Source organism: Marmota marmota, unplaced genomic scaffold (assembly GCF_001458135.2).
Source record: "Marmota marmota marmota unplaced genomic scaffold, marMar, whole genome shotgun sequence".
Classification (NCBI taxonomy): Eukaryota; Metazoa; Chordata; class Mammalia; order Rodentia; family Sciuridae; genus Marmota; species Marmota marmota.
This window is the reverse complement of record NW_025999984.1, coordinates 920,428-942,386: the sequence shown is the minus strand read 5'-3', so window position 1 is coordinate 942,386 and position 21,959 is coordinate 920,428. Positions and strand designations below refer to the sequence as shown.

Here is a 21,959-nt window from a genome sequence, read left to right as displayed (position 1 = left end):
AGGACAGCCTCCTGGGCACCTCCCTTTGATACTGATACTCCCCTACTCTCTACTGTCGGCAACACCGGTGAGAAATTGGTCAGGGTGGGGCCAGGACCAGAGCAGGAGGGAGGGAGATGCAGTGGAGGAGAAACCACCACCTCCCAGCAGATCCCAGGGCTCTTTGCCTTCTGTCTTTCAGGAACTCAGGAGACTACCTGGGCCTCCTTTATCCCACTAAGACATGGCTAGCTACTGCTTCCTGTTCACTCATTCAGGCCAGAGAGCCAGCTAATGGGCTGCCAGGCCACCACCTTTCCAATTAGCCTTATTAGCCTCTTGCTCACCCTGAGAAGTCTAGGTCACCACCTTGGGGGAGAGGCTATGAGTGGCTTGTGAGTAACTGAGGCCCAGCTATGACAGGGGTCCCCAGCCCAGGCCTCTTCCCAGGCTGAGTTCTGACACCCAGTGCCCCTCATACTGTCCTTGGGACCCCCCAGAAGGGAGATGCCAATGAGCTGGCTTTCAGAATGTGGATGTTCAATTTCTGAGAGGGAAAAGGTTCACTCACTGATAGACACATAATGGGTAAGTGGCAAGCAGGCGCTTGAGCAACAGCAGCAGCAAAAGACAGAGGTGTGGGGGCAGATCTTCATATCTGAAGAAGGGATGTAGAAGCTGAGTAACAGGAGCCCAAGGAAATGGGCAGACCTAGGGCTGTGGATGGGAACCCAGTGGGGCCAGAACCATGCAGCAGGGTGAGGTGGGGGCTGGAGCAGGGGTGGGGTACTTCCCAGGCACCAAAGGGAAAGCTGAAATGCCCACATCTTCGAGGGGAGGGAAGATGGGAGGATGGCAGTTGGACAGGCCAACCCTGGGAGGCAGCGAGTGAAGGAACCGGAGACTGGGTCCCAGGGTGAGAGTGGCAGCACCAGAGTGGGTGGCCATAGGGCAGAGCACCTGGTTCCAGGTTAAGCAATGAGGATCCAGGGCAGGCCGGTCGGGCTGCAGGATCTGGGGCCCAGTGGCCATGGGTCCCCCACACTGTAGCCACCGCTGTTGCTGAGTAGGCAGATGCCCTGGCTGATTACTTCAGCTCCTCGGGCCACACCAACTGCCCCCAGGCACCCACCCCTTCCGCCCCTCCTCCCCTCCCCATAGTGACTCCTGCCCAGAGAATGTCCAGCCCTAACATAAAGGCCCTGGGTGTCCACGAGTTGCTGTCAGTCAGAAGGCCACGCCGTCCGAGATGGGCTCCTCTCGGGCACCCAAGATGGGGCGTGTGGGAGGGCAAGGGATGATGGCATTGTTGCTGGCTGGTCTCCTCCTGCCAGGTAGGAGGCTGGGGGCCCTGGGGGTGGGAGGGTAGGGTGGGAGAGAAGGAACACAGACCCAGGGGCAGGGAAGGCTGGGGGAATTCAGTGCCTGAGGAGGGTCTAGGAGAGAATCCAGTGAGGGAGAAAGGCAGGGGCTTTGGAATCTGACCTTTGAGTCTAGGGGCTGCTCCTCATTACTTTGTTACCTCAGGCAAGTTTCTTAAACTTGCCTTGGTTTCTGACACTCTAAGGTGGGGTTTAAAATAACACCTAGTACTAATTTTCCCTTGTGTCTCAAATTAGCTAATGTGTGTGACAGGTGTTTTGGAAGCTCTAGAGGGCTGTATCAATGTTGTGGTTGTCATTATGGAACACTAGTAGGTGAAGATTGGATATTTTGTAGTAAAAAGAATTGCTACCATTTTTGGAGGTTTTCGTTTCTGTTTTTCCGTACTGCAGATTGAACCCAGGGGTGCTTAATGACTGAGCCACATCCCCAGCCCTTTTTATTTTTTATTTTGAGACAGGGTCTTGCTAAATTGCTCAGGGCCTCACTAAACTGATGAGCTGGCTTTGAACTTGGGATCCCCAAGCTGCTGGGATCACAGATATGTGCCCCAAAGTTCTGTTTTGGAATTATTTTTAATGTGTCAGACATTGTTCTAGCACTTCAAATATAGTAGCATTTTTGATTATAACAAAAACAATAAGAGAATATTTATGGTTCTCTTTTTACAAGGCTCCCAGAGGTTAGGAAACTGGCTCAGGATCATGGTTAGAAGCAGTTCAGCCAGGATTCAAACCCCAGGCTGGGTAGTTTTTGGGCCTGTACTGTTGACCACCAGGTGTTTATGGCCCTTGAGGCTTTTCTGTGACCTTCCCCCCTTGGTTGGGTGGGCAGGTGGAGAGCAGGGTGCACATCGTCTGGGGGAGCAATGGAGGAGGCGGGAGTGCTAGATGATTTCACGTGGAGTGAGGGGCAGTGGCAGAGTTGGTGCATGGAGGTTCATGCAGAGGATTTCTTTTTGAGGAGAGACTAGGGATGCTGCAGACTAGAGGTCTGGTTGTTGGTGGAGAGCTCAAGGATGAGTAGCAATAAATAATGAATCATAATGTCTAAGGCTTTCTGTTTTTGAAAGTAGGTGATCTCACTCAGTCTCATAGTAATGCTGTAAGGAAAGCAGGACAGATTTGGCCTCCCGTGTGTGTGAAACTCAGAGAAGTTTAGTGATCTGCTAGTGTGGGCTCTGTCCATGCCATCTAGGACCCAAAAGGACAAAGGTGGGCAGAAGACATTTAGGTAATAGAGAGCGGTGAAGACAAACTGGGGTAAGCTGAGCCTGGGGGTTAGGAGCAGAGGAATGGTTAAAGAAGAAGTGATTCCACAGTTGAGGCAAATAAAGGCAGCAGGAGTCAGATACAGGGCTGGGTGGGGACAGCAGGTGCACATGTGCGAAGGCTGGGTGGGGAGCAGGGAAAGCTGATAATGGTCACGTGCCTCCAAGGAGGGTTTCATGCTGGTGTCCCTAGGCTGGGCCAGTGAGAGCAGGGGTGGCTTAGGGCACGGTGTCCTGTCACACTGGTACCAGCAGGTTCTGAAGCAACAGGTGAGTGCCCCCACATCCGGGCCCCCACCCAGCTTCACTGGCATGGTCAGCACTGAGACAGGAATCAGGATTTCCATCCTCCCCTCAGCCTGTTCTCTAGGAGGCAGCTGGTGACCAAGTGTTACCCTCTTCTTTGTGTTGGTCCCTCTGCCACTGGGTGTCTCTTTTCCCATTATATATATATATATATATTTTTGTATTTTCTCTTCCATTTTCGGCCTTCTATTGTTTCGCCTTCTATCTTTTCTTTCTGTTTGGTCCCAGGGATTTTTCTCCTCCAGATTTCCCTACCTCTCAGAGTTTCAGCCTCGCCACTGTCTTCCTTTTGACCTAGTTGTTCCTGGACCTGTCTGTTCACATTCTTCACTCTCTGCTGCCTACTCCTCCAATGCCTCCCCCTTTGGAGGCTGGCTACTTCTCTAGTAAATGTTGAACCTCTTCCCCACCCAACACCACGCTCCCAGAACAATGAAACTGCCCTTATTCTGCCACCCTGATATCCTTTAGAGACAACAACCACTTCTCCCTCCCTTTTCTTCTGCTGTCAAAATCTCATAGGGCTCACCTGTCATCCCAGCCTCGTGGGAGGCTGAGGCAGGAGGAGCACGAGTTCAAAGCCAGCCTCAGCAATTTAGCAAGGCACTAAGCAATTCAGTGAGACCCTGTCTCTAAATAAAATACAAAATAGGGCTGGGGATGTGGCTCAGTGGTCGAGTGCCCCCGAGTTCAATCCCCAGTATCCCCACCCTCAAAAAAAAAAAAAAATCTCATAGGCTCCACTCTGGAGAAATCAGCATGGAGGAGGACTTGGGATTGGTCTAAAAGGTAAGAGAGAAAGCCAGGCTCCTCTCTGGCCCTTACTGACGGCTACTTTCCTCCCCAGGAACTTTGGCTAAGAGCATCGGGACCCTTTCAGACCCCTGTAAGGACCCCACACGAATCACTTCTCCGAACAACCCATGTCTCACTGGAAAGGGTGGCTCCAGCAGCTTCAGTAGCCAAAGTGGCTCCAGCAGCTTCAGCAACTCCATTTCCAGTTCTGGTGGCTCCAGTGGTGGCTCCAGTGGTGGCTCCAGCAGTTCTAGTATCTCCAGTGGTGGTTCCAGTGGTGGCTTCAGTGGTGGCTCCAGTGGATCCAGTTTCTACCAGGGTGGTTCTGCAGGATCTGCATTATTTAAACCAGGATCAGGATATCCCAAAGGAACAGGGGATGGCTCTGCTCTACCGGTCAATGATAAGTCTCATATGTCTGGAGGAAGCTCTTCCTTTTCCCAAACCTCTCAGATGTCCAGCAGCAGTAGTCAAAGCAGCAGCTCCAACCTGCGTCCCTGTAGCTCAGATGTCCCTGACTCTCCCTGCAGTGGGGGACCCATTGTCTCACATTCTGGCCCCTACATCTCCAGTTCCCACTCTGTGTCAGGGGGGCAGAGGCCCGTAGTAGTGGTGGTGGAGCAGCATGGCTCTGGTGGCCCTGGAGTGATTCAAGGTAGCCCCTGTAGCAATGGTGGCCTCCCAGGCAAGCCCTGCCCCCCCATCACATCTGTACAGCAATCCTATGGTGGCTATGAGGTGGTAGGTGGCTCCTCTGACAGCTATCTGGTCCCAGGCATGACCTATAGCAAGGGTAAAATCTACCCTGTGGGCTACTTCACCAAAGATAACCCTGTCAAGGGGTCTCCAGGGTCCCCGTCCTTTGCAGCTGGGCCCCCCATCTCAGAGGGAAAATACTTTTCCAGCAATCCCATCATCCCCAGCCACAGCTCATCTAGTTCCAACATACACCAGTCAGGAGCTTCCTCAGCCATTGCATTCCAGCCTGTGGGCTCTGGTGGGGTCCAGCCCTGTGGAGTCGGCTTCACAGGACCTAAGGGACCCTGCTCCCCTTCTGGTTCTGGAGTGCATATCAGTTCTAGTATATCCAGCAATTCCGGTTCATCCTACCACCCCTGCAGTGGTGTCTCCCAGGGTCCCTGCTCCCCACCAGGCACTGGCTCCTTAGGAGGCAGCTCCAGCTCCAGCTCCAGCTCCAGCTCCAGCTCCAGCTCCCTATCCAGTGGCAAAATCATCCTTCAGCCCTGCAGCATCAAGTCCAGCTCTTCTGGTCAACCTTGCATTTCTGTTTCCTCCTCGACATTGAGTGGGGGTCCCGATGGCTCTCCTCAGCCTGATCCCTCTGCTGGTGCCAAGCCCTGTGGCCTCAGCAGCCCTGGAAGGATCCCTTGCCGCTCTATCCGGGACATCCTGACCCAAGTGAAGCCTCTAGGGCCCCAGCTAGCTGACCCTGAAGTTTTCCTACCCCAGGGAGAGTCACTTGACAGTCCATAAGTCAGCTTTTTGTACATGCATGCACGGGCACACACATATACACATACCATCTCCCAGCTGGGAGACATCCAGGGGCCCAGACATGGGGTTAGCTCATATCCTCTCCTAAAAGAGCTGCTCTGCCTCCTCCAGTATTCCAGTGTTGCAAACTCTCCCTTATTACCTCTTCTTTCTTCTCCTCCTATCACTCACTAGCCCAAATGGTAGACTCCAAATCCCTTTCCCCATTCTCTCCGATATCTTAGATCCCATTCTACTGCAGTGCCATTTCTACCAGAACACCACCCCTTAAATTTTCCTTGGGTATTTCTTTGAGATAGTCCATTAACAAAACCCACCTACTCAGGTTCTTGACTAGGAAACCCCTGATCTCTGATGCCTGGACAAGTCATTCCTTCCTTTGCCAGATAAAGCAAAGTCCAAATTGTTACCCGAAGATAATGACCATGTTTCACTGACCTGTCTTCACCATCTGCTCAACCAAACCTCTATACCACTGGATGCTGTTTCCAACACACCCTTGCATCAAAAAGCCAGCCCTCTCCCTGGCTGTCGCTTCTCTCAATGCTGAGATGCTGCCCTGTGTGAGACACCAGGGCACCTGCTGAGAATGGAGCCATCTCCCTGCTTTCTCTGGATCCTGGACATGGCTCAATAAACTGTGTGAACTCGATGCAGAATTTTTGCCTTCTTAGAGTCCTGGGTCTCCTCCTAGGACATGGGTGGTGAACCTCCTGTGCCTCTAGAGGTCTCCATGTCCCTGTTTCCATTCATAAGTTGGCCCAGTATTTCTTTTATGCCTTACAGCTACTCCCACAAAGAAGGAAAACAATAAATATTCGTTGAACTGAAAGCAGAAGTTGCCTGGTTTCCCAGACCCTTCCATCCACTTTCCCCCTCTCTCTTGGCTCCAGGAGATCCAGTCTCTCTCTACTCCCCATTCACACTGGAGTCCTTTTCTCCCTTATATAAAATCCTCATTATTTCCTTCCCCTCTCCACCCAAGTTCTGTCTCCTCTACCATTAGTGTGCCTCACCTTCTAGACGCCATCCTCTCTGGGAGTCCCCAGCGTCGATGACTTCCTGGGTTTCTGGAACACCTGGAACTCTGGGAAGGCTTAGATACAACAACTCAGACCAGATTCCTTGTGAATGAATAAGAGCCTGGTTGTTCTGGGAGCTGGGGGCGGAGAGAGTGAGACAAGATGGGAGGCTGGCAGGAAGTGCAGCCAAGCATGTTGACTCACTTAACAAGATGCAGACCATGCAGACCAGAGCCAACAGTGTCCTCTCTGCTTCCATACACTTGCTGCTTCTGCTGTGGATCCAGAGTGAGAGCTGTGGTCGGTTAAGAGGTTAGAGTGCTCAAGTGCAGAAGGGAAGGTGGCCTTCATGGAAAAGAGAAGAAAAAGTAGAGAGTATGGACAGGGTCATGTAATCTACATCCTTAGATGGCAGAGGAGAAGCTGAGGTTGAGGATGCTCTTACATTCCAAGGAGGGCAGGGGGCACTATGTGTCCTGATAGAAAGGCCTCATTGGCCACTTCTCAGAGCCCTTGCTTTGCTGCAAAGAAATCCACCCCATCCTAGGATCTAACCTTTCCCCTCCTTTCAAAGTGGAGTAGGCTTGTACTGAATTTAGAACTGCTGAAGTTCCAAGTTCAGAACCAGCAGCAATATGTTACATTGACTAGAAATGACCTAGGGCAGCTGAACCAAATTTCAGGGTTGATTGGAGACAAAGTAGGGCTCCAAACAGTCCTATTTCTGTCATTACTGTAGAGTCACCCTTGGTTCAGCACCTGGTCCCCAAACTTCAGTCAATGGCAGGAAAAAAAGCTCTCAGAAGTTCTCTAGATGGGAAAAGTAGGGGAGATAGGCCCTGTGATACGGCGACTCTAGTTTCTGAAGTGGACCAGGTTAAAAGTTTTGTAAAATTGCTGGATGTTTCCCAAAAGGGGTACTGTGCTCCCTGTACTATAGAGTTCTGTCACTCTTCCAGTACCTAGCCCACAGGGTCAGAGGATGAGACCAGATCAATAAAATTGTGTAACAGCTCACATTTTTCCTCAAGCAACCAGGAGCCTATCTAATGTGTGTGTATGTGTGCGGGGGTTGGGTTCCCAGAAGAAATGAAGAGAACAAAGGCATTTGTGTGTGTGTGTGTGTGTGTGTGTGTGTGTGTTCCTGATGATTGAATCCAGGGCTCAGTGTATTTCTGCCACTGAGCTATAGACCAGCCCTTAACTTTTTATTTAAACATTTTTAAAATATTTGTATTTCACAGCCAACTTTCTGTGCCATAACAAAATACTTGACTCTAAGTAATGTACAGTGAATAGAGGTTCATTTAACTAGGTTCAAGAGCATGGAACTAGCAACTGCTAGGCTCTGGTGAGGACCCCCCCCCCTTGACTATGTCCCAACATGTCAGAATTGCATGTGAGAGGGAGAGATCACATGGCAAGACAGGATGCCAGAAAATTCCATGGTCTGGCTCACTCTTTTTTTTTAAAACACCCATTAGTGAATTAGTGGGAACTAATTCACTCCAAGAGTCCAACATTGATCATCCCAATGACCTAATTGCTTTCCATTAGGCCTCGCCTCTAAAAAGTTTACCACTTCTCAATACTGCCACACTAGGGACCATGCTTCAGTATACAAATCTGTGGGGGGGACACATTCAAACCATATGTAAAACATACCAATATTTAAAAATAGACAAAGAGTTAACAGACCCTATTCTCCCACCACTCTGCTGCAAGTCATGGCCATTTGACAATAGCATTTAAATGTCCAGCTCTATTATTCCTTGGAAACAGCTGCTCTTTCTCAGTATTTCATACATTTTATGAACATATCTGACCATATGCCCAACACCCCCAATACCACCAAAGATGTCCATGTTCTCATCATTGGAACCCATGAATATGTCATATTACATGGCAAAGAAAAATAAGGTTGTGGATGGAGTTAAGGTTGTTAGTCATTCTACCTTGATTTAAGGGGATTATCCTGGATTATTTGGGTGGATCCAACATAATCACAGGTTTTAAAAAGTGCATATGGGAGGCAAAAGGAAGACACTTGATACAGTGTGAGAAGAACCTGGTGTTTGGGAAAGATAGACCATGTTTGGAATCACCAGCCAAGGAATGCAGGTAGTCCTAGAAACTGGAAAAGGAGAGTTAACAGATTAGATTGTTCTCTAAAATCCTGATGACACCTTGATTTTTAACCTGGAGACTTTTTTTTTTTTAAACTGGGGATTGAAACCAGAGGGGCTTTATCATTGAGCTATATTTCCATCCAGCCCTTTCATTTTGAAACTAAGTTGCATAGGGTCTCACTAATTTGCCCAGGCTGGCCTCTAATTTCCTGTCTCAGACTTCCCATTTGCTAGTATTACAGATGCATACTACCACACTTTGATTGAGACTCATTTTGGACTTTTGACTTCCAAAACTGTAACATAATACATTTGACTTCCAAAACTGTAACACTAAGTTTGTGGTACTTTGTTACAGCAGCAACAGGAAATTAATACACTATCATCTCATGGATGGGAACTAGTTCTATTTCCCTAGATATAGGGAAGGAGATATGTGTAGAAGCAGTTCCTCAGATGCGGGGCCACTCCGTGCCCCAGAATCCCCTGTGGGTGGGGTTCAAGATGGAGATATGGGCATGCATGAAGGAGAGTGCTGGGTGAGAATGATCTGGATCACAAAGAGAGAGAAGAACCAAGTTTTTCTATTACTGATGGAAGCAATGAGGATGTTGGGACCCCTAAGGGTGAAGGTCCTAGTGGGCCTGATGTAGGGACTAGGGAAAGGCAGATCTGGCAACCAAGAATGAGCTGTGGGCCAGAACACCTGGATCAAGAAGAGGCAGGGAGTTTAAGGAAAGGAGCCAGGCATAGAAACACCCAGCTTTCTCTGGGACATTCAAGTGACACCTGTTGCCACAGACTGAATCAAGAATGAGGGTGGACCGTGAGATCTATTGTCTCTAAAACCACTGGCCCAGCCTGTTTCTTCTGTCCCTCACCCCACTAACAGGATAAAGGTGCTGTCTTGGACTGAAGGAGATGCTGGAGACGAGCAGGATGCTGGCCCGTGTGGCAGGGAGTCGGGCTCCTCTGGGCCTGCTCCTGGTCTGTCTGCATCTCCCAGGTATGAAGTCCATGCCTGGTCCTTGGGCAGGAGGGGACATGGGCCCCTCCAGAGCTGGAATGACAGGGAGGGTAAAGGCAGCAGGATATACACAGAGGGTACAGATTTGGGTCCCTGAAGAGATAAGAATTGGTGTTGGGGAAGTGAAGGGACTTTTAGTGAAGAGAATCAGGAAAAGGAGGATGTTTGGTATCAAAATGAGTCCATTGACTGCTTGTCTTCCCTTCCCTCAGGCTTCTTTGCCCGGAGCATTGGTGCCATGGAGGAGAAAGTTTCTCCACACTTGGGGACAAACTTGCCTCTGCTGGGACAACCTTCCTTCACTGGTCCCACCAACTACGGACATCCTCAGCCGAAACCAAACTCTGAGTCTAATGACTTAGAGGGAGTTCCTCTCAAGCCCAATATTCCTCCACCAGATGGCTCCCAACCTGCAGGAGGATCTGGGGTGCGGAGGTGGCCTCCATCCTGGGGGCCTCCTCTGGGGTTCTGGCCCTCTGAGGATCCTTGGCAGGTGATGGATGCTGCAAATGAGGACCAGCTGGGAGAGATGCCACCTGAAGGACTGCCTTACCTTTCCAGTGCTGGTGCTGTCCCACTGGGTGGCCGTCCTTTGTCTGTGGCATCCTCTGCTCACCAGGAAGAGCCCTCATCTGAGACTTCACTTCTCCAGCAGGACTCAAAGTCAGGACAGCTGCCACGTTCTAACCTGCTGGGAGCCCAGAGACAAGCTCTTTCCCAGCACCCTTTCTGGTCTCTCATCCATAGGCTTCTTCCTGGCCTCCCCTGGGGGACCCTGAATCCTGGTGTGTCCTGGGGAGGCGGAGGTCCTGGGACTGGATGGGGAACAAGGCCCATAGCACGCCCTCCTGGAACCTGGGGTATCCATAATCAATTCCCAGGTAGCATCTGGGGGAATATTAATCGGTATCCTGGAAGCATCTGGGGGAATATTAATCGGTATCCAGGTACCAGCTGGGGGAATATTCATTTGCGCCCAGGTATCAATAATCGGTTTCCTCCAGGAGTTCTTCATCCTCCTGGCCTCTCTTGGAACACCCCAGCTGGTTTCCCTAATCCTCAGAACCCTGATGAGCAGTGGGAGTAGAGATGGTGAGAGGAACCCCGAGTCAGAGGAGGGAGTGGAGCTCCAGCCCCTCATGATACAAGTTGAATCAGGTTCCATCAGCACTTTCCAACATTATCCCCATTTTTACCTCCTCCCTTACTGCTCTACGCTAATCTCCAATAAAATATAAGCAACTCTTGAATTTGCTATTTGTCGGTGTCTTTGTTTCTGGGTATAAACTGAAGTGCATTTGGTCCATCCCAGTTTTCTAGCCATCCCCATGTTTCTCTAAGTTTCCCTGTGAACTGACCCTCTCTTGTCATCCCCATCTTTGTGAAATATCAAAGCCCAGGTGTATGTGGGTGGAGCCTCATGGTCTCACCTTGTCTGGGTGGGAGGACTGGTTTCAGAATGGTCTCTCTGGCGTCTCATCCATAGGCTTCTGCTTGGCCTCCCCTGGGGGACTCTGAATCCTGGTGTGTCCTGGGGAGGGGGAGGTCCTGGGACTGGATGGGGAACAAGGACCATAGCACAGCCTCCTAGAATCTGGGGTATCCATAATCAATTCCCAAGTAGCAGTTGGGGGAATATTAATTGGTGTCCTGGGAGCCATGGGGAGATATTAATCAATATCCAGGCACCAGCTAGGGGAATATTTATTTGTCAATACTCAGTGTCCTCCAAGAGTTCTTCATCCTCCTGGCTTCTCTTGGAACACCACAGCTGGAGTCTGAAAAGGGGAGGAGAGGTAGCAGGACTCAATGAGAGGACACCTGCTATAGGAGGGAGGGAGAAGGACCAGGAAGTGAGCACCAGGGCCAGGTGGGATAATACCCTTCTATTCACAGGGACACAGAGAACCAGAGGTCACCTGTCTATGCTTATCTTTTATTCCCCAGAAAGTCACACTTCTTGGAAGTGGAGATACATGGATCTCCTCCCTTATATGCATCACTTAGTGCATTGTGCCCCGGAGAACCACACCACAGACTTTGAACATTTGTTGAGTGCATAGTAGCCCTTGATAAAGAAAAAGAGAAAAGGGAGCAGAAAGGGAGAGAAACTTGGAGCCAACAATCCTGCCTACAGGAACATCTGATACTTTTGTTCCCACGGGATGACATAGTTTCTGTGGTCACGCTGATATTTCTCCAGCCTCCCTCTGGTTTTCCCAGGAGCTCAGCATCCTTGAACAGGAGTTGGTGTGAGGATAGTGGAGAGTTAATCTACAAAAGTGCAGAAAGAATTTAGCAGGAGGGGCACCGAGCTGACTGGGTCTCTAGATTCTCTTTTCCCCACACTGTCTACCCCGCTCTCAGTGTGCAGGTATGTGTGCTCCATACAGCCCGGGAGCACCCCAGGTCCAGGAGACTAGACAGTATGTGGGAGAACAGGCAACAGGAGGACCAACGCCAGAGCCCTAGAGAGCCACCTGCCTGAGTGAGAAGGTGCATTGGGAATTCCTTTTAGGGACCCTCCCCCATCAGCCCACCTTTTCCTTCATCAACCTCTTCTCCATCACCTCCACCTCCTTGCCCAATTACTTTCCCTACTTGGACTGTCTCGTTTTCTCCTGGTTCTAGGGCAAGGATGAAGAGCTGTTATCAGGCCCAAGATCATTCTCTCAGGCACATTTTTTCCCTGTCCCTCTTTTTGGTTGCCCCTTTACTATAATCACTCCTATTTGCACTTTTAAATTCTGTATCAGAAATCCCCTACTTTGTTCCCCAGACTCATTAGTGTAAGCACCAGTGGACAGGGACTTTGTCTATTTTTCACTGCTGCATGCCTGGCACCAGGAACAGTGTCTGGACCAGGGCAGGTGCTCAGCAACACTGAAGGAGAGGGTGAACCTCCTCCCCATCTCTCTACAAGTGCTCTAGTTTGGACCTGGAATGTCCTTTAAAAGCTCATACGTTAAAAACTTGGTCCCCAGGGTGGCACTATTTGGAAGTGGCGGAAACTTTAGGGGTTGGTGCCTAAAGTGGGAAGTATTTAGGTCATTGGAGGTGTGCCCTCGAAGGGGACTGTGGGATCCTGGTCCCTTCCTCATTTTCTTTGCTCCTGGCTTACCATGAAGTGGGTGGTTTTGCTCTGCCAAGTGCTCCCGCCATGATGTGATGCCTTGCCACAGGCCACACACACACACACACAAAAAAAAAAAAAAAAAAAAACAGGGTCAGCTGATCATGGACTGGAATCTAAATTGACAGCCAAAAGAAACCTTTTCTCTTTATAAGTTATTTCAAGTATTTGTTATAGTAACAGAAAGCTAATGCACTAAGCCTCTGTCATTTTCTTTCTTCTTCTACTGGCTTCCTGAGCCACATGACTGCACACAGAGCCTGATCTGCACTCCTGCTGTGGCCTTCCCACAGCCTCACTGATATTTCCTCTTGTATCTCATGTAAACCTTTCTCAACTCATACCATACTCTGCACATTTCACCATTTAACCTTCTATTCATGATGAAGGTATTATAGGATTATTTTTAGTGATGGAGAAACTAAGAGAGAAATTTTACAAGTGACACAGGCAGTGACTTCAAGCTAATTTTTCTTATTATCTGTCCAGGGAATGTTCAAGTACAATATGCAATTAACAGAAATACCAACTAACTTTTATTATCTGTGCTAGATTCTGGACAAAGTGTTTTTACACACACCCTTCCAGCTAGTCCTCCTAAGAACTCCTCCAGGTCCTGCAGGGCCCCACGTGCAGGGGAGATACTGAGGCCCAGAAAGGTGGGCAGGGCTTGCATGCAGGCAACACTGAGCTGAGGGGGTGAAGTTCGGCACTGATGGCTTAGGAAAGCTGGGTCTGCAACAGAGGAGGGTCTTGGGTAGCTCTGGCCAGTTCCATCAGAGTGGTCTTTGGCTTAAGGTTAGTTGTTGCTTAAAGGGAGGGGGTTGGTAATTTGCCATGTAATAAAGATGCCAATGTTGCAATGGAGACTGCTGCTGGTGTACTGATCTTAATTTTAATTTTTTATTTTGGTATTGGGCATTGAACCTAGGGGCACTTTACCACTGGGCTACATTCCCAGTCTTTTGAGACAGAGACTAAATTGCCCAGGCTGGCTTCCAACTTGCTATCCTCTTGCCTCAGCCTCCCAAGCCACTATTACAGGCATGTGCCTTCATGCTCAGCTGATTATTACATTTTTATTGTGGTTATTGGTGGAAATGGTGGCTGAAACAGCAAGAATCATTTCTCCTATCCAAGAGGAAGGAAGCTATAGAAGAAAGAGCCCTTGTCCAGAAGCTGGAAGATCACATTTCCCCTCCTGCCTTACAACCTTTCTTGCCATGCCAGTTTAGGAGAATCTTTTACCTCTGTAGACCTTAGTTTTCTCATCTGTGAAATGGGATGAAGGGAGATGTACAGCCTACTTCACAGGGTTGTTATGAAGTTTAATTAAGATAGTGACAGAGTTGGGCTGGGGCTGAGGCTCAGTAGTAGAGCACTTGTCTCACATGTGTGACATCCTGGGTTCGATCCTCAGCACCACATAAATAAAATAAAAGGTATTGTGTCTGCCTACAACTAAAAAAAAAAGATGGTGACAAAGTGCATTAGAGACTGAAAATCTCTGAGCAAGCAAGGGGGATTGATGATAATGCTGCACATTGTCTCAGTGAGGCTGCCCTGGCAATACCATGTAGGATAGTTCTTAGGCCACAGTGGGATAGTGACATGGCTGCAATTAACTCTGTGGTTGAGTTTGGGAGGGGTCAGTGTGATACTCCCCACAGGGAATCACACTCAGGAGAAGGAGTCCAAGATCAAGAAGCTTCCTTCTCATTTAAATATTTTATTCCTTAAACAAACCACCTTTGGCCATTCAGATTTTTTTTTTCCCTCCAGACAGATGTAATGAATGTAGTTCTGTATCACATGCTACAACAGTTCAGGGTGAGAATTTTCCTTCTTTTTTTCATTTCTTTTCTTTTCTTAGGTACTTGAGATTGAGCCCAGAGGCCCTTTACCATTGAGATACACCCCCAATCCTTTTAATTTTTTATTTTGAGACAGAGTCTTCTTAAATTGCTGAGGGCCTCATTAAGTTTCTGAGTCTGGCCTTGAATTTGGGATCCTTCTGCCTCAGCCTCCTCAGTAGCTGGGGATTATAAGAGTGCAACACTGTGCCCAGTTATGGTGAGATTTTTCTAATAATTTTTTTTTTCTGATACTAAAACTGTTTCTTTTCATATTACCTAAAGGCCCACACCAAGCTGAGGGAAGAAAAGACTGGGTACTAAGTTTCTTGGAGTAAATTCCTGTTGATATGTCATCTCTTTATAAGGAGATGTGGCAGGAACAGCCAGTTCTAGCCCCACAGAAAGAAAGATTAATGGGCAATAAACATGCTGCTCATCACTTTTGTGAGGTCTGCCTGCCCTTAAAAAGGAACTATGCCCTTAACCCTAAGGGATTTTTCAATGTGACAGTGGTTCATGTGGCTTCCTATGGCAGAGGCCCCTGAGCTCCTCCTGGAACTTCTACTCTCCTGCCACCCATGGTAGTGGGCCAGGGAGCAGTTGGCCTCCGCCATCTTGCGCATGCCGCATTTCCTCTTGATTCCAGGTCCCTGGTTGCCGAAAGCCTCTAGGAGTTTGTGTGACAATTTCCTCTGGCCTCCGCATCTTCTGGTGGTTATTTTCTCAGTCCTCAGTTATCATCCACTACATAGCAGGGAGTAGCAATGTAAGTCATCTAGGGACACAGGGACCTGGTGGAAATGTGGCCTTTGAGGATGGGTACCAACCCCATCACAGGCTCAGAGCTTTTCAGAGGAAGATTATGGAGGGGTTGAATTTGATGGTTGCCTGTTCCTCTGCACAGCAGCATGGTGCTTCTCTAGAAGCTTCCTTCTTATAGCTTCTAGGGTCTGTGTCATGTACTTCATTTTCTGTTTTCATCATCACATTGGTGAACTTACTAGTTACTGGGTCTGCAAACAGTACTGATCACTGAGCCTGCAAATACGGAGCTTGTTTCCTCACTGGGACAGCTTTGGTGAGTTGAGTCTTCTTGAGCTCCTGGTCATACTTCTCAGTGAGCTCAGCCACAGGGTCGTAGTTGTGTTTTTTGTCAATTGTGGGATCCAGGAACTCAGGACCATGGCAGCTCCATCTCACCTGGGTTAACACTAAGAGCTTCCAGACAGCACACTGCAAATTCAGGGCCACGCCCAGCTCCCCTCCTTATTACCTTCCTTGTAGGTGACAGGGTAAGTATGGATTTATGATCCATAGGGTCATAAATCTGCATTTCACCCCACTGATCTGGGCATAAGATGTGTCATTCGGAGGCCCAAAAGAAAGAGCCCAAAGGAAGCACTCACCCTCCTATCATCTGTCACAGTCTGGCGCAACCCCTTGTGGCATGGCTTGCCTGTCAGATGTGACACTCTGGGTGGTAATAATAATAGCTCCCATCATCCTACATTTACCATGAACTAGATGTGTTGCAAGATTATTTCAATCTTAACAACATTAGCCTGCAATCCCAGCAATTTGGAAGACAGTAGAAGGATTACAAATTCAAGGTCAGCCTTAGCAATTTAGCAAGGCCCTAAACAATTTAGCAAGACCCTGTCTTAAAATAAAAAAATAAATAAAATAAAATAGAAAGGATTGGGGATGTAATTCAGTGGCAAAGTGCCCTGGATTTAATTCCCAGTGCAAAAAAATAAAAAAATAATTCTTTTTTTTTTTCCTAAACTTTAGGATGTACTTACTCTCATTTCCATTTTACAGGTAGGATAACTGAGGCTTAGGTAACTTACCCAAAGTCACACAGTCAGTAAGGGGTTGAGGTAGGCTAAGGCACTATTTGAACACTGCAGGAATGGGTGGGAAAACTGCACAGAGCAGGTGAAAATAAGATTCTATAGCTCCCACAGCTTAATTGCCACTTGGAGTCCTTCCTTCAACAAATCCATTTCCTGTTTTGGTTACTGGGGATTGAACCCAGAGGAGCTACATCCCTGATCCTTTAAATTTTTTTTTTTTTTTTGAGACAAGGTCTTGCTAAGTTGCTGAGGTTGGCCTTGGACTTATGATCTTCCTGCCTCAGCCTCCTGAGTTGCTGGGATTATAGACATGCACCACCATGCTGGCTCACATTTCATCCCCCTTTTTTATTCTGGTACTAGGGATTGAACTTGGGGGCACTTAATCACTGAGTCACATCTCTAGCCCTTTTTATATTTATTTAGAGACAGGGTTTCACTAAGTTGCTTAAGGCCTCACTAAGCTGCTGAGGCTGGCTTTGAATTCATGAGCCTCCTGCCTCAGCCTCCCAAGCCACTGGGATTACAGGCATGTGCCACTGTGCTCAGCCTTCACTCATCTTTCATGTCACTCAAAGGCCACCTGCTTTTGTCTCTCTCCCTAGACCGGGCACTTACCTCTGTTTCTCTTACTAGTCAACCTGGAGGGTGTTTTCAGTGTGCTTCCCTCTCCTTTGTAGGTCAACATTCTCCCTTTGCTCTCAAGGGACTTGTGCAAAGACCCCTGAGATACCTTTGCTAACCCACATTCCTACAAGTCCTCAGGAGTATCTATTGTGTAACAGGGTGTTGCCCTAGACATGCAGTCCAGGATGTTGGGAGGAGAATAGGACCATCAGGTCCCATGTAAAGAGCATAAATCAGTGTTTTTTAACATATTCACAGACTTGTGCAACCATCATCATAATCAATTTTAGAACATTTTCATCAACCCAAAGGAAGCCTCATGTAACAGCATTCACTCCCCATTTCCCCCTCTTCTTCCTCCCCCTTCCTCTTCAGCTCCACCTACCCCAAACCCTAGGTAACTACTAATCTGCTTTCTGTCTCTATGAACTTGTCTATTTGGGACTTTTCATGTAAATGGCCTAATGTATGTGTGGTCTTTCATGATTGCTTCTTTCACTTAGCACAGTTTTCCAGGTTCACCTATGTTGCAGCATATAGCAATACTTCATCTCTTTTTTTATTGTCAAATGCCTTTTTAAGGGGGCTGGGTGTAACTTAGTAATAGAGTGCTTGGCTAGCATGAGGCCCTAGGTTAAACCCCCAGCACCACAATAATTAATTAATTAATTAAAACAAACATTTTTCCTTTTTATTCCATTATATAGATAGATCACGTCTTATTTTCCAATCATCAACTGATGGCTATTTTAGGCTGTTTCTATTTGTGGGCTATTGTGAATAATGTTTTTATGAATATCTGTGTACAAGTTCTTGGGTAGACGTGTATTGTTGTTTTTCTGAGATATTTACATAGGGGTGGAATTGCTGAGTCATATGGCAACTCCATGTTCACTGCCCCCATGCCCACCCCCCCAACCCTTTTTCAATCCTGGGGATTGAACCCAGGAGTGAATTACCACTCAGCCAGCTGTGTATGTGGGTTGCAATTTTTCTACTTTCTTGTTAACACTTGTTATTATCTTTTTATAATAGCCTAATGCGTGCAAAATTGTATCCCCTCGGGGAATGAAGCTCTTTAAAGGTGCTCATCTTTCATAATATTAGAATTTTGCAACCTATTTGCTTTTTTTTTTTTTTTTTTTTTTTGGTACTAGGGATTGAACCCAGGGGTGTTTAACCACTGATCCCCATCTCCATCCACCTCCGCCCCTTTGTTGCTCAGAGCCTCACTAAATTGCTGAGGCTGGCCTTGAATGTATAATCCTCCTGCCTCAGCCTCCTGAGCTGCTGGGATTATAGGCATGCACCACTGTGCCTAATTTGTAATCTATTTTCTCCTGCTAATATAAAGTAGCTTTAAAATATGTGTTGGCATGGATGTATAACCAATGTGATCCTGCAATCTGTACACGTGGAAAAATGAGAATTCATACCCTATTTGAATCAAATGTATGATATGTCAAGATCATTGTATTGTCTTGAACAACTAATAAAAAATAAATAAAATAAAATATGTGTTGGTTTACATTACATAATCCATTTTCCTTGCATTATGATATGTTGATGTGATCTATAGCATTATTAAATTTTGTGCATTCCTTTTTGTAATTATTATTATTATTATTATTATTATTATTATTGTGGTACCAGAGATTGAACCCAAAATCACTTAACCACTGAGCCATTTTTCAACCCTTTTTATTTTTATTTTGAGAGAGGGTCTCACTAAGCTGTTTAAGGCCTTGCTAAGTTGCTAAGGCTGGCTTTGAACTTCCAATCCTTCTACCTCAATCTCCCAAATTGCTGGTATTACAGGTGTGAACATTCAGCATATAATTCCTTTTATGATTATTAAGTTAGTTGTATTAGTCACGTTTACATCACTTTGACCAAAATACCTGACAGGAACAATTTAGGGGAGGAAAAGTTTGGCTGGCTCCATTGCTCTGAGCCCGAGGTGAGGCCAGATCATGCAGAAACGCTTGATGGAGGAATGCTGCTCCCTGCTCATGGCAACCAGGAATAGGAAAGAAGGAGGAACCGGGGGACAAGATTTAATCCCCAAAGTGCACCCCCAGGGACCCACCTCCTCCCACCATGCTCTACCTGCCTACAGTTACCACTCAGTCCATTCAAACTAGGATGGAATAATTAGGTTACAGCTGTCATGATCTAATAATTTCTCCTCTGAATATTAAGACAGGAATTTTGGGGAGACACATCATATCCAAACCATAAAAGCAGTCTAGATATTTAATTTTGAGGGGAATGAGGAATTGAGTTGATGTGGTTAGCTCTCCTCTTTAGGGATTTTTTGGTGCTTATACTGATACTGCCTTCTCTTGTGTTCTTGCTTCCTACATTGCCTCTTGCCAGATTTTTTATTTTTATTTCTGCACCAGGGATTGAACGCAGGGGCACTAAACCATTGAGCCACATCCCCACTCTTTTTTATATTTTATTTTGAGACAGGGCCTCACTAAACTGCTCAGGGCCTCACTAAATTGCTGAGGCTGCCTCAGCCTCTCCAGCTGCTGGGATTGCAGGCCTGTGCCACCACACCCAGCGCCAGATGGGCTTATTGCTGCTAAAGTTTATGCATATAGTGGGGCTGCTTGGCTTTCTCACCATTCCCTGTGAGTTTCCTTTCAGCTTACATAGATGAAAATAAGCACCTACCTCTGCCTTCTGAATGGACACATAATTAATAGAACAATCAAAATGAACAGTTCCCTTTTTATTCAAATCAATGAAAAAAAAACAACTATTATTTCCTGTTACAGCCATCTTTTGTGCCCTTTATATAAACTTGAATTTTTTGAGAATCATAATGATCTCAGGGCCTTCCATAGTCTCAATTTACTTCAACCAACCATAATTGTCATTTCTCTCCCTCAGCACCTTCTTATGCTCGGTCATCTCCTAAACAATGGGAGCTCCTTTAAGTTGGCTCCTTTTTAACACTTTCCTTGACTCACTCTTTCTTTCTTTATTTCTTAATCCTTCCTTCCTTCCTTTTTCAGTGTTAGGATGGAACCCAGGGATGCTCTACCATTGAGCTACACACTCAGAGTCTCTTTATTTTGAGACAGTCTTGCTAAATTGCCAAGGTTGGCCTTGAACTTTCCATCTGAGCAGCTGGGACTAAAGGCATGTGGTACCATCCTTGGCATTCTTGAAGATGTCACTGCTTTCTGGAAATGTCAGATCCTAGTTCTTCCCTTCCCTGATACACTGTCTCAGCTACTGTCTAGGCCCTGCATTCTAAGGGGCTCTCATTCCTTTAGGTGGAGAATAGTATCTGAAAACAAAGGCTGGGTGCTGGGGGTCCACATGAGAGTTGGTGGTAAAAACACTTTCTCTTTGGGGCTGGGGACATAGCTCAGTGGTAGAGCATGCAAGTAGTATGTGTGAGACCCTGGGCATGATACCTACACCTAAGTTAGGCAATTGACATTGTTGGCTAATTTAAAAGATATTATCACATCCTACTTTTATTAGAGCATAAGTGTCACCATGAAGTGCTTAGTGATTTCCCATCTGTTATTCTTACCTAGCTAGGACCCATGTAAGTTACAGTCACTTAAGATGTGTCCTGCTGCATCCCCCCAAAAATGATATATTGAAATCTTTATCCCCAATACCTCAGAATGTAACTTTTATTTGGAAATAGGATGTTCAAAAAAGTACTTAAATTAAAATATAGTCATTAGGGTGAGTCCTAACCCAATATGACTGATGTAATCTGGACACCAGGAATACACAGAGAGGGAAGCTGATATAAAGACACAGGGTGACACTATCTACAAGTCAGAAGGCCTGAAGCCATGAGAAGCCAAGACAGAAGTCTGGAACATATTATCTCATGGTCCTCAGAAGGAACCAACCCTATTGATCCCTTGAATTCAAATTGCAGACTCCAGAACTACAAGACAATACATTTCTGTTGCTTAAACCACTTAGGTGATGGTACTATGTTACAGCATCCTTAGCAAACTGATACACATTCTTCAGTGAACATCATCTTGGACTGACATATCTCTAGGAATCACCTAAGTAGTTTCTAGTCATCTGCAACTAAGAGCAAATGGCTTTAAGAATTTTCTTTCTTTGTTTTTGTGGCACTGGGGATTGAATCCAGGGGTGTTCTACCACGGAGCTATACCACCAGTTCTTTTTATGAGACAGGGTCTTGCTAAATTGCCCAAACTGGCCTGGAATTTGCAATCCTCCTGCCTCAGACTACAGGCATGCACCACCTTGTCCAGCTGCTTTAAGATATTTTCTTGAAAGCAGGTCATATTATTCATTCATTTATATAGTGTACTTCTTATCTCTAGGCTCTGTGGCCAGAGGGAATGAGATGCATTGGACTACTGAGGCCCCATGTTTATATAAAGAATATTGAGGGAGAAAGCTTTGGGTATAGGAGGGGGTGGGGGACAGTGGTAAGAAACATGTGAGACCTCCGAGGGACAGAATCTGGAACATTTAAATAACTGAAGGGAGCCTAATAGCAGCCCAAGGGGAGGGACTGGCCAGATCCTGCAGGGCCCATGGGCCCTCTCAGGGATTTGGACATTGAGCCTTATCTGAAGAACCACGAGAATTCCAAGTTTCAAGCAGGAAAGTAATAGGATCATGTTTGCCTTGTAAAATGGTTTTCTGAGCCAGATGTGGTGGTGCGCACCTGTAATCCCAGTGGCTCTCAGGGTCTGAGGCAGAAGGATTGCAAGTTCGAGGCCAGCAGGGCAATTTAGCCAGACCATAGTTCAAAATTAAAAATAAAAAGGGCTGGGGATGTAGCTCAGTGGCAAAGCATCCCTGGGTTCAATCCCTAGTACTATAGAAAAGAAAAACAGAAACAAAGAAAAGAGGGAAGGGAAGGGGAGAGGAGGGGAAGGGAGGGGAAGGGAGAAGATTCTCCTGGTGGTGAAGGGATTGGAGGGGGCAGAGTAAGTGTGGGTGAGCTAAGAAATAGATTCGGGTGATCTCGGAGCTTCAGTAGATGGGTAATGGGTGGTTTAGTGCACTGATAGTGAGTGGAGGCCTTCAGCT

General features: G+C 46.9%; 2 protein-coding genes, 1 long non-coding RNA gene and 1 pseudogene across 3 annotated transcripts; 2 read left to right on the top strand and 2 right to left on the bottom strand.

Annotated features, from left to right (window-relative positions):
- The first annotated feature begins 1,159 nt into the window (after positions 1-1,159).
- On the top strand, positions 1,160-6,080 carry Cdsn (corneodesmosin). The gene is made up of 2 exons (XM_015507148.2): positions 1,160-1,313; positions 3,786-6,080. The coding sequence occupies exons 1-2, from the start codon at positions 1,229-1,231 to the stop codon at positions 5,225-5,227; spliced, it is 1,527 nt and encodes a 508-aa protein (XP_015362634.1). The 5' UTR covers positions 1,160-1,228; the 3' UTR covers positions 5,228-6,080.
- LOC125617670 lies at positions 3,122-7,051 on the bottom strand. The gene is made up of 2 exons (XR_007348751.1): positions 6,265-7,051; positions 3,122-4,067 (listed from the first exon to the last, which is right to left on the bottom strand). It is a non-coding gene; the product is annotated as an uncharacterized LOC125617670 (long non-coding RNA).
- A 1,610-nt stretch (positions 7,052-8,661) lies between these two features.
- Positions 8,662-10,663, top strand: CUNH6orf15 (chromosome unknown C6orf15 homolog). The gene is made up of 2 exons (XM_015507099.2): positions 8,662-9,405; positions 9,639-10,663. Exons 1-2 carry the CDS (start codon positions 9,321-9,323, stop codon positions 10,511-10,513), a joined length of 960 nt encoding a protein of 319 aa, XP_015362585.2. The 5' UTR covers positions 8,662-9,320; the 3' UTR covers positions 10,514-10,663.
- A 474-nt stretch (positions 10,664-11,137) lies between these two features.
- On the bottom strand, positions 11,138-16,959 carry LOC125617673 (annotated as a pseudogene).
- Between the last annotated feature and the right edge of the window lie 5,000 nt (positions 16,960-21,959).

Coding starts and splice junctions, on each gene's coding strand:
- Cdsn (XM_015507148.2), top strand. CDS start 1,229: ATGGGCTCCTCTCGGGCACCCAAGATGGGGCGTGTGGGAGGGCAAGGG. Junction 1,314..3,785: donor GGCTGGTCTCCTCCTGCCAG/GTAGGAGGCTGG, acceptor TTTCCTCCCCAG/GAACTTTGGCTAAGAGCATC.
- CUNH6orf15 (XM_015507099.2), top strand. CDS start 9,321: ATGCTGGAGACGAGCAGGATGCTGGCCCGTGTGGCAGGGAGTCGGGCT. Junction 9,406..9,638: donor GGTCTGTCTGCATCTCCCAG/GTATGAAGTCCA, acceptor CCCTTCCCTCAG/GCTTCTTTGCCCGGAGCATT.